This window comes from Astyanax mexicanus, chromosome 19 (assembly GCF_023375975.1).
Source record: "Astyanax mexicanus isolate ESR-SI-001 chromosome 19, AstMex3_surface, whole genome shotgun sequence".
Taxonomy (NCBI): Eukaryota; Metazoa; Chordata; class Actinopteri; order Characiformes; family Acestrorhamphidae; genus Astyanax; species Astyanax mexicanus.
In genome coordinates, this window is record NC_064426.1 from 203,555 (window position 1) to 215,000 (window position 11,446).

The following is an 11,446-nucleotide window of genomic DNA, read 5'->3' on the forward strand; positions in this document are numbered from 1 at the left end:
ACTGATTTACTACATTATTTACAGTTTAGAGTTTAGATTTAGCGATTAGTATTTGTATTTTTAGGGGTTCGCATTTAAACTTTAGAACAGGGGTGTCCAAACTTTTTTTGTTGGGGCCAGAAGGAGAAATATATTTGAAGTCACTGCCACAGACTCTGTAATAAAACAAATAATGAAATATACCACTTTAAATAATACATTTTTTCTGATTATTTCATTTACACACCATTTTATTTGAGTTACTATCTTTATCTTTGACAGTGTTGTTTAAACTAAGATTTTTCAAACTGATGTTTAATTTCACTGTCTATGTCTCTTAATGTTAAACTCCTTAATTACGGCAACTTTTAGACTGGTTTTATGCGCTAGAAATGCGCACCCTCTCCGCTTTTAGACTACTAGAATACTGCCCCTCCTCTAAGAGAAACCTGGCAATGATTACGCAGCGCAGGCAGTATCTAATCAGAGCTGGTTTATGAGTTTATTTGTGTTTATTGTAATGAGAAGGTTAAAATAAACTATATTACATATGATTTTAATCAGCAGGACTGGATATAAAATAAATAAACATTGTGCTCAGGGAGCCCCCTGGTGGCCTGGAGGTAGTCTTTGGGGGGCGGTTGTTGGGTGTGGGATTAAAGCGTTTCTTCTAACGATGATCCGATTCTTTGATTCTCAGTTAAAATTAGAGCCGGAATTGAGAGTGTGGGATTGGGCTGACTGTCGGCATAAAACGAGCAGGGGGTTCTGTTGGGGAGGAGGTGGAGAGATGGGAAGGAGGTGGAGAGATGGGGAGAAGGCGCTGGGGAAGAGGTGAGGAGAAGGCGCTGGGGAAGAGGTGAGGAAGAGGTGTTGGGGAAGAGGTGAGGAGGAGGTGTTGGAGAGGAGGTGGGGTATTAATACTCTTTAATACTCTCAGAAGAAAAAGTGTATGAGCGCGTGTCCCGATACTTCTGTCGCTGTAGTGTGTGTTGCAGGGTTGGGCTGTGTTCTAATCCGCGCTGCTGTAGGGGAGGCTGCAGTGAGCGCAGGGCGGAAATAGGATGCAGTTTGGGACGCAGCCGGGCTCAGTATTGTCGCGGCAGTGTGACGCATAGCTGGTGACGTGTAGTGTTGTGAGCTCGGGCAGCATGGCGGTGGATATGACTGTGGTGTTCCGCGCGAGCGTTAAAACCGTCAAAACCCGCAACAAGGCGCTGGGGGTGGGGCCTGACAGCAGGGGGGAGGAGCTTCTGAAGAGATCCAGAACCAGACCCGGGTTCTCCTGCAGAGCGAAGGAGGTGGTGAGTCTCTAACAGACCAGAACCAGCAGCTCACCGGCTAACAGCACTGATACACACACACACACACACACACACACACACACACACACACACACTATACACACAGTACATCTGTGTTATACAGTATTATATATTGGTTGTTGTTATAAACCCGTCTATATTATTATAGCTGTTGTAATAATCTGTGTATTAATCATATTATTATTCTGCTGTTTATAAACTCCTGATCTACCTCAGCATACTAAACCTCAATAATAATCAAAAATACTGGATATTGTTTATTATTTCAGTACATTTTAATATCATTTACATGGAACTTTTACTATAAAAACAATAAAAAACTGCACATAATGGCTAGCAGCCAATTTGTGATGCTAGCAGCTAAGTGGCGAAGCTAACAGTGAATTTTTAATTGAAACAGTTAACTGACCATCCCATTAGCTTATTGGCGATGCTAATAGCTAAAATAGCACTGCTGAGGTACATTATGATTAGAATAGCACTGCTGTGGTAAAATTATAATTAGAATAGCTCTGCTGAGGTGAATTATGAGTAGAATAGCTTGGCTAAGGTAAATTATTAATAGAATAGCTCTGCTGAGGTAAATTGAAATTAGAATAGCACTACTTTGGTAAGTGTATGACTAGAATAGCACTGCTGAGGTACAATTATGATTAGAATAGCACTGCTGAGGTAAAATTGTGATTAGAATAGCTCTGCTGAGGTAAATTATAATTAGAATAGCACTACTGATGTAAAATTATGATTAGAAAAGCTCTGCTGAGGTAAATTTTGATTAGAATAGCATTGCTGAGGTAAAATTATGATTAGAATAGCACTGCTAAGGTAAAATTATAATTAAAATAGTACTAGTGAGGTAAACGTAGGACTAAAATAGCACTGCTAAGGTAAAATTATGATTAGAATAGCACTGCTGAGGTACATTATGATTAGAATAGCACTGCTGAGGTTAATTTTGGTTAGAATAGCACTACTGAGGTAAAATTATGATTGGAATAGTGCTACTGAGGTAAAAGTATGACTGGAATAGCTCTATGGAGGTAAAATTATGATTAGAATAGCATGGAGTAACAAAGATACAGTTCTTACGCTGCTGTTTTGCTGCTGTCTGGACTGGAAGTTCTGCAGGATGCTGGTGCTTTAAGTGCTTGTGTTTAGCAGTTGTAGTGCAGCTCACTACAGAGAAATCCGTGCTCCATCTCAAACCACAAAATCCCACACTTCAATAACCGCACTAATTAGCGCACTTCTTTTAGTGAGCACTGTTTTACATTCTATTTAGTGTTGCACTGTTCTGTTTTCAGGGGGAACGGATATCGTTGGAACTCATTCACACTCTTTGACCCAAATCAGAGTGTTTTTGTTACTGAATGTGTGTAAAGATAAATATTGGGAGTGCAGAGTAGTGTAGTGTAGTGAAGGTAATGAGGTTAGTGAGGTTAGTGAGGGTAGTAGTGAGGGTAGGGGTAGTAGTGAGGGTAGTAGTGAGGGTAGTAGTAGTAGTGAGGGTAGTAGTGAGGGTAGTAGTGAGGGTAGGGGTAGTAGTGAGGGTAGTAGTGGGGGTAGTAGTGAGGGTAGGGGTAGTAATGAGGGTAATAGTGAAGGTAATGAGGTTAGTGAGGTTAGTGAGGGTAGTAGTGAGGGTAGGGGTAGTAGTGAGGGTAGTAGTGAGGGTAGTAGTAGTAGTGAGGGTAGTAGTGAGGGTAGTAGTGAGGGTAGGGGTAGTAGTGAGGGTAGTAGTGGGGGTAGTAGTGAGGGTAGGGGTAGTAATGAGGGTAATAGTGAGGGTAGGGGTAGTAGTGAGGGTAGGGGTAGTAGTGAGGGTAGTAGTGAGGGTAGGGGTAGTAGTGAGGGTAGTAGTGAGGGTAGGGGTAGTAGTGAGGGTAGTAGTGAGGGTAGGGGTAGTAGTGAGGGTAGTAGTGAGGGTAGGGGTAGTAGTGAGGGTAGGGGTAGTAGTGAGGGTAGTAGTAGTAGTGAGGGTAGGGGTAGTAGTGAGGGTAGTAGTAGTAGTGAGGGTAGTAGTGAGGGTAGTAGTGAGGGTAGGGGTAGTAGTGAGGGTAGTAGTAGTAGTGAGGGTAGTAGTGAGGGTAGTAGTGAGGGTAGGGGTAGTAGTGAGGGTAGTAGTAGTAGTGAGGGTAGTAGTAGTAGTGAGGGTAGTAGTGAGGGTAGTAGTGAGGGTAGGGGTAGTAGTGAGGGTAGTAGTAGTAGTGAGGGTAGTAGTGAGGGTAGTAGTGAGGGTAGGGGTAGTAGTGAGGGTAGTAGTAGTAGTGAGGGTAGTAGTGAGGGTAGGGGTAGTAGTGAGGGTAGTAGTGAGGGTAGGGGTAGTAGTGAGGGTAGTAGTGAGGGTAGGGGTAGTAGTGAGGGTAGTAGTGAGGGTAGGGGTAGTAGTGAGGGTAGTAGTGAGGGTAGGGGTAGTAGTGAGGGTAGTAGTAGTAGTGAGGGTAGTAGTGAGGGTAGGGGTAGTAGTGAGGGTAGTAGTGAGGGTAGGGGTAGTAGTGAGGGTAGTAGTAGTAGTGAGGGTAGTAGTAGTAGTGAGGGTAGTAGTGAGGGTAGTAGTAGTAGTGAGGGTAGTAGTGAGGGTAGGGGTAGTAGTGAGGGTAGTAGTGAGGGTAGGGGTAGTAGTGAGGGTAGTAGTAGTAGTGAGGGTAGTAGTGAGGGTAGGGGTAGTAGTGAGGGTAGTAGTGAGGGTAGTAGTGAGGGTAGTAGTAGTAGTGAGGGTAGTAGTGAGGGTAGTAGTGAGGGTAGTAGTGAGGGTAGGGGTAGTAGTGAGGGTAGTAGTGGGGGTAGTAGTGAGGGTAGTAGTGAGGGTAGGGGTAGTAGTGAGGGTAGTAGTGAGGGTAGTGGTAGTAGTGAGGGTAGTAGTGAGGGTAGGGGTAGTAGTGAGGGTAGTAGTGAGGGTAGTAGTGAGGGTAGTGGTAGTAGTGAGGGTAGTAGTGAGGGTAGTGGTAGTAGTGAGGGTAGGGGTAGTAGTGAGGGTAGTAGTGAGGGTAGTAGTGAGGGTAGTGGTAGTAGTGAGGGTAGTAGTGAGGGTAGTGGTAGTAGTGAGGGTAGTAGTGAGGGTAGGGGTAGTAGTGAGGGTAGTAGTGAGGGTAGTAGTGAGGGTAGGGGTAGTAGTGAGGGTAGTAGTGAGGGTAGGGGTAGTAGTGAGGGTAGTAGTGAGGGTAGGGGTAGTAGTGAGGGTAGTAGTAGTAGTGAGGGTAGTAGTGAGGGTAGTAGTGAGGTCGGGGTAGTAGTGAGGGTAGTAGTGAGGGTAGGGGTAGTAGTGAGGGTAGTAGTAGTGAGGGTAGTAGTAGTAGTGAGGGTAGTAGTGAGGGTAGGGGTAGTAGGGAGGGTAGGGGTAGTAGGGAGGGTAGTAGTGAGGGTAGGGGTAGTAGGGAGGGTAGGGGTAGTAGTGAGGGTAGTAGTGAGGGTAGTAGTGAGGGTAGGGGTAGTAGTGAGGGTAGTAGTGAGGTCGGGGTAGTAGTGAGGGTAGTAGTGAGGGTAGGGGTAGTAGTGAGGGTAGTAGTGAGGTCGGGGTAGTAGTGAGGGTAGTAGTGAGGGTAGGGGTAGTAGTGAGGGTAGTAGTGAGGGTAGGGGTAGTAGTGAGGGTAGTAGTGAGGGTAGTAGTAGTAGTGAGGGTAGTAGTAGTAGTGAGGGTAGTAGTGAGGGTAGGGGTAGTAGGGAGGGTAGGGGTAGTAGTGAGGGTAGTAGTGAGGGTAGTAGTGAGGGTAGTAGTAGTAGTGAGGGTAGTAGTAGTAGTGAGGGTAGTAGTGAGGGTAGGGGTAGTAGTGAGGGTAGTAGTGAGGGTAGGGGTAGTAGTGAGGGTAGTAGTGAGGGTAGGGGTAGTAGTGAGGGTAGTAGTGAGGGTAGTAGTAGTAGTGAGGGTAGTAGTAGTAGTGAGGGTAGTAGTGAGGGTAGGGGTAGTAGGGAGGGTAGGGGTAGTAGTGAGGGTAGTAGTGAGGGTAGTAGTGAGGGTAGTAGTAGTAGTGAGGGTAGTAGTAGTAGTGAGGGTAGTAGTGAGGGTAGGGGTAGTAGTGAGGGTAGGGGTAGTAGTGAGGGTAGTAGTGAGGGTAGTAGTGAGGGTAGTAGTGAGGGTAGGGGTAGTAGTGAGGGTAGTAGTGAGGGTAGTAGTGAGGGTAGGGGTAGTAGGGAGGGTAGGGGTAGTAGTGAGGGTAGTAGTGAGGGTAGTAGTGAGGGTAGTAGTGAGGGTAGGGGTAGTAGTGAGGGTAGTAGTGAGGGTAGTAGTGAGGGTAGGGGTAGTAGGGAGGGTAGGGGTAGTAGTGAGGGTAGTAGTGAGGGTAGTAGTGAGGGTAGGGGTAGTAGGGAGGGTAGGGGTAGTAGGGAGGGTAGTAGTGAGGGTAGGGGTAGTAGGGAGGGTAGGGGTAGTAGTGAGGGTAGTAGTGAGGGTAGTAGGGAGGGTAGGGGTAGTAGGGAGGGTAGTAGTGAGGGTAGGGGTAGTAGGGAGGGTAGGGGTAGTAGTGAGGGTAGTAGTGAGGGTAGTAGTGAGGGTAGGGGTAGTAGTGAGGGTAGGGGTAGTAGTGAGGGTAGTAGTGAGGGTAGTAGTGAGGGTAGGGGTAGTAGTGAGGGTAGTAGTGAGGGTAGGGGTAGTAGTGAGGGTAGTAGTGAGGGTAGTAGTAGTAGTGAGGGTAGTAGTAGTAGTGAGGGTAGTAGTGAGGGTAGGGGTAGTAGGGAGGGTAGGGGTAGTAGTGAGGTCGGGGTGTCTTAAGAAGTTCTTAAATTGTTCTGATGGTGCACATCTGGGCTCTGAGGGGTTAAAGTGGTTTGTGTGGAGTTTCATGTGAATTGGGTTAATTTATCCGTCACTTATACCCCCCCCCCCCCCAATAACCCCCCGCCTTCCCCCAAACCCCCGGTTCTGTGTTTGATGTTTGGAGGGAACAGATGATTTAGATTTAGAGAACAAACTGCTAAATTAAATTTGCCACAGGCTTCTCGCTCTACCACACACTGAGAGAGTGAGAGAGTGAGAGAGAGAGAGAGAGAGAGAGAGAGAGAGAGAGAGAGAGAGAGAGAGAGTGAGAGAGAGTGAGAGAGAGAGAGAGAGAGAGTGTTTAGTTATGGACTCGCCAGGTAAACCCAAACTAAATCACTACCTGATGCACACACACACACACACACACACACACACACACACACACACACACACACACACACACACGTTTGTGTTCAGAGCTGTTTATCTGGTCTCAGCAGAGACACACTGAATATTCGGCAGCTGAAAATACAGAGCATTACTAATTTATTTTAAGTCTTATTGCAAAGTTTCTTCTATTCTTTGTTTTTTTTTTTCAGCAGTGGCAGCTGAAGGTTGTTGAGGTAAATGGGAGATTAGAATAGCACTACTAATTTTTTTGTCTGCATTGTTTCAGTTGCCAAATATATGATGCATCTCAGAGGAATGTGAGTAGTGTGCCATTGTGCTGGCATATTTATATAAGCTGGCATATAATAATAAAAATAATAATAATGAAAAGAATGATTGTGTTTTAGTTGTAGTTGTGTATCAGTGCTTTTGGAGGGGAGCTGGAAATATACTGCTAAGTGTGTGTGTGCATTTGTAGTGAGTGTGTGTGTTTGTAGTGTTTGTGTATATGAGTGTGTGTGAGAACGAGAGGTGAAGTGGGGGTCTCTGATGATGAGATTAAACGCAGCCAGGCAGACTGTCTCCTATAGCCCCCCAACACACACACACGCACACACCCACATGCACACACACACACACACACACACACACACACACACACACACACACACACACACACACACACACACACACACTCGGGCCGGTGCTGCCTCTTTGTTTAGTGTTACTCGCTCTTTAGAGTCTTAAATTACCACAGCAATTGATCCCTCTGACCTCACGCAAAGCCTGCGCAGACGCCTGGGAATCAGAGCCTACACACACACACACACACACACACACTCTCTCTCTCTCAGGGGAAACGAATGGTCCCAGACGCCCGTCTGTCTCTCTGTGTTTCTGTGTGGGGCTGCGGCTTTCTGCTGGCAGTCTGAAGAACTGCAGATTCAGAGAGTGATTCATAGTGGATACTGAATAATACAAACTGAGAATTCTATAGTCAGTAATGATTGGTTCATAATTGATGCAAAATTGTAGGAGTGAATACAGAATCATTTATAGTCAGCACTGTGAACTTTATGTTAGATATAGTAGAATCATTTGTAAAAAATGCAGAGTTATTTATAGTGGCCACTAAATAATATAAGTGTATATTAAGATAAGAAAATTCATCTATTTGACTCTGTGATTCTATAATAATGACAGACTGTAGTTGTGTTTGTGTTTCTCTGTATACTTTATTATTTTACTCCTTATTTTTACCTGTTCTTCAACAGCTTTTATTATTATTATTATTTGGGTGGTGGTGGTTATCCTCAGCACTCAGAGAGGTTGAGAGTGTGTGTGAGAGGTAGAGTGTGTGTGTGTGTGTGTGTGTGCGAGAGGTAGAGTGTGTGTATATGTGTGTGTGTGTGTGTGTGTGTGTGTGTATATGTGTGTGTGTGTGTGTGAGAGGGTGGTAGTTGGCTCTTGGGGCAGTAATAGGGGGGTGTGGTGCTGTATAAGGTGGGGGTGTTTTTCTGACCCTGGTTCTGGTTGTCAGGCTGACAGAAACATCACAGAGTTAAGAGCCAGCGCCCCCCGGGGGCTCGGAGTGTGTGAACAGCGATTTACACCAAACCCTGTAATTGTATTATTACAGCAGTTACAGCCCAGCGCGGCCTTCAGCCCCGAACCCGGAGTTCATTATTATTCTCACTTATATATTCTCACTATACTCAAACACACTCTTACTACAGCCCACAGCGTCTACCATATAAACCTGTATTATTCCTGCAGAACACAGGGGATCTCTCTGTAATAATGATAAATGTGATACTTAGAATAATCTAAAGTATAAAACAGATTCTGGTTTATTATAAAAAATAAGTTGTTCCTGTAGAGCATTTTTTTTATAGTCTTTAATATCAAATGTACAATTGAAAAATACAAAGAAAGAAAAATATTGAAAAAGAAGAGATGTCTCCAAACTTTCAAAGTATCTATATGTTGTAATATGCCCTATGTGTGTGTGTATAGTGTGTGTATAGTGTGTGTATAGTGTGTGTATAGTGTGTGTATAGTGTGTGTATAGTGTGTGTATAGTGTGTGTATAGTGTGTGTGTCTCCTGCTGCGCGGGGCTGTTTATTGGAGCCTCTATTAGGCCCCTAAGTTGGGGTCAACTTCTACATCTGCAGTGATTATGTAATTACGGTGGTTACGGCGAGACGGGGGGACGGCGCTCACCCACCCAAATAATCCACCAATCCCCAAACAGCCTGTCAGCCCTCCACCCGTCACCTGTCCCCCGGCAATTACCTCCTAACTCCACTGACGTCTCGGCACAGACGGGTGTGTGTGAGTGTGAGTGTGTGGGTGTGCGAGTGTGTAAGTGTGAGGGAGTGAATGTGTGTGTGTGTGTGTGTGTGTGTGTATCTGCACCCCTGCTGGTAGTGTGTATAGTTATGGGTTGAGGATATTGGTGTCGGTAAATATTGGTACAGACGGTTTCATCCTGGCTCGGTTTTCAGTGAAGCTGAACTGAAAGAGTGTTTTCACTCGCCGCTCTCATTACTGCCACTCACTGCCCCCCCGTCTGCCCCCCCCCCCGCTCGTTCACTTTGCTGTGTTAGCACAAATGTGTATTTGTGTTTTTAGCTGTTATACACTTTATTCCATTACATACAAGAATATTAAATACTAAAAGCAGTAATTGTGTAGAATAATACTGATAATTAGTGTACTGAGTTTTGCAGTACACATATCCACAGAATATTTGCCATCCAAATTAAAAAAGGAATCATTTACACCAAACAACAAGTAAAACGCAAGATAAAAAGCAAGTGTTTAGGATTTCCATAATGTTTACTGCTTAGGTATATTCATTAGAATAGCACTGCTGAGGTAAATTAGCAATTAGAACAGCCCTACTGTGGTAAATGTATTATTAGAATACCTCTGCTAAGGTAAATGTATAATTAGAATAGCTCAGTGACATTTTCAGTGCAAGTAAACGCTAATAAACTACACTTTCTCTACCACAATCCAGGTTAGTCCGCCCCCTACAGGCTGAAAATATAATTGTGCTGTTTACTCTCTCCCCTTACAGATCTCCAACATCACTAAACTGAAGGACTTTTTGCTGCAGCACAGGAAGGACTACGTCAATGCCAGCAGGTTCCAATTTAAGCTTAACCCAGAAATTTACAATTAAAAACAAATAATTAATAAAAATAGTATCACTACTACTACTACTACTATAATAATAATAATAATAATACAAATAATAATAATAATACATTTATTTTGATTAAACTCTATAAATATGTATATATTTCTCTCTGCAGTAGAGTGCTTTACAGTGACTTCAACCTTCTAGAATTATATATATATATATATAATGTGATATTTTTTATTTAACACTAGATGGCGTTGTAGGCCAGTATAGTTGCAATAAACTGTATTATTATTATTATTATTATTATTATTATTATTATTATTTTAAAGCCATTAGTGCTACTAATCTGATTATATGATTTAATTACATATTTACACACTTAAAAAGCAGATAATTTTTGTTTATAACATTTAGGGTGATGTAAACTCTGCAATGGGGTGTTTTTTTATTATCTTTGTGTGTGTGTGTGTGTGTGTGTGTGCAGTTTAATTTCTGCAGATGTAAATCGTATGACGGACAGCGAGAGAGACCAGATCGATCAGGACGCGCAGATCTTCATGAGAACGTGTTCAGATGCCATAAAACAGCTGAGAACTGAAGGTAAAAAAACACACACTCTCCATTACTGGTATTGGTTTTGGCCCCATTAAGATATTTAACTGTGCATTATTATTTGTGTTTCTGTGTGTGTGTGTGTGTGTTTTTGTGTGTGTGTGTGTGTAGCTGAGAAGCCTGGGATTTCTGCTCAGGTGAAGGAGCACCGGGGGGCGGTGTTGGACCTGATAGATTCTTACCTTAAAGGTGTGTATAACAGGGTGATTACCTGGCCAGACCATAATTATACATTACAGTAATTACAATTTAATGAGTTCACTCAGCGCTTTAGGTTTAAGCTGCCATCTCAGCTGCTCCCATAAATGAGACGTTCATGGGAAACCCTTGCTGTGTGTGGGTGAACATTATCCTGCTGAAAAATGAAAGTTCTGCAGGAGAGAAAGCAGCAACACATGGATCTGCAGGATGTTCTGCACAGATCACTGAGATCACTGTTAGTAATGTTCCTCCTATCACTACTAGGAGTGACCAACTCTCACTGTATGAGATGATGCTCCTCAGATCATCAATCACTCCTGCAGTTTACAGTGTGAACTCTTCAGTCCAGGTCAAAGACCTCCAAACTCAAACCTGAACATCATCATCATCAGATCCCAAACACAACCTGTATTTGTGGTTATAGTCCAGGTTTCCCATTAATGACATGACTGCTTCTGTCTGTTACATCATGCTCCTTTTTAAAGTGCGTTATAGAGACATTTCTAACAGTCTGTGATTTCTCACCCGAAGGCACACGACCCAGAAACAGCACTTTTATACCATATTGTGTCTAATCAGAACACACCTGTAATCATTTTTTATATACCTGCCTGAGAGTTCTTGTTGAGCAGGAGTTTGCTATTGTTTCCACCGTGATTTTATACACACTATTTACACTATTTACACTATATATGTGTGTGTGCAGGTGTGTGTAAGCTGTACTCTGAGCAGAGAGCTATCCGTGTGAAGAGGGTGGTGGATAAGAAGAGACTGTGAGTCCCACAGTGAACACACCTTTACCTGCACCTGTTCATCAGCACCATTTACCAAACTGCTTTAACTGTGTGTGTGTGTGTGTGTGTGTTTGTGTGTGTGTGAAGATCTCGATTAGAACCAGAGCAGAAGAGTAAAGTGGAAAAACCTCAGAGTGAAGAAGAAGAGAAAACCCCGCCCCTGGAGGAGAACACCGGTAACACTCTCATATACTGCTGGTTATTAGGCTCCGCCCACACATTCAGATATTTTACAAAACTGAGATTTTATATTTCTGTCCACACTGAGAATAAAACCCTGGAATGAGCGTTTAATCC

General features: G+C 43.7%; 1 protein-coding gene and 1 long non-coding RNA gene across 2 annotated transcripts in view; both read left to right on the forward strand.

Annotated features, from left to right (window-relative positions):
* Window positions 1-897: 897 nt before the first annotated feature.
* The window catches only part of stx18 (syntaxin 18), a 13,975-nt gene continuing 3,426 nt past the window's right edge, over window positions 898-11,446 (forward strand). Inside the window, exons 1-6 of the mRNA XM_007240688.4 lie at window positions 898-1,283; window positions 9,474-9,541; window positions 10,027-10,142; window positions 10,266-10,343; window positions 11,062-11,128; window positions 11,237-11,325. Coding sequence (XP_007240750.3) covers window positions 1,131-1,283; window positions 9,474-9,541; window positions 10,027-10,142; window positions 10,266-10,343; window positions 11,062-11,128; window positions 11,237-11,325 — 571 coding nt within the window. The 5' untranslated portion in view covers window positions 898-1,130. The remainder of the gene's footprint in view (window positions 1,284-9,473; window positions 9,542-10,026; window positions 10,143-10,265; window positions 10,344-11,061; window positions 11,129-11,236; window positions 11,326-11,446) is intronic.
* On the forward strand, window positions 1,290-2,751 carry LOC125784383 (uncharacterized). Its single transcript, XR_007427161.1, has 3 exons — window positions 1,290-2,068; window positions 2,099-2,222; window positions 2,253-2,751. It is a non-coding gene; the product is annotated as an uncharacterized LOC125784383 (long non-coding RNA).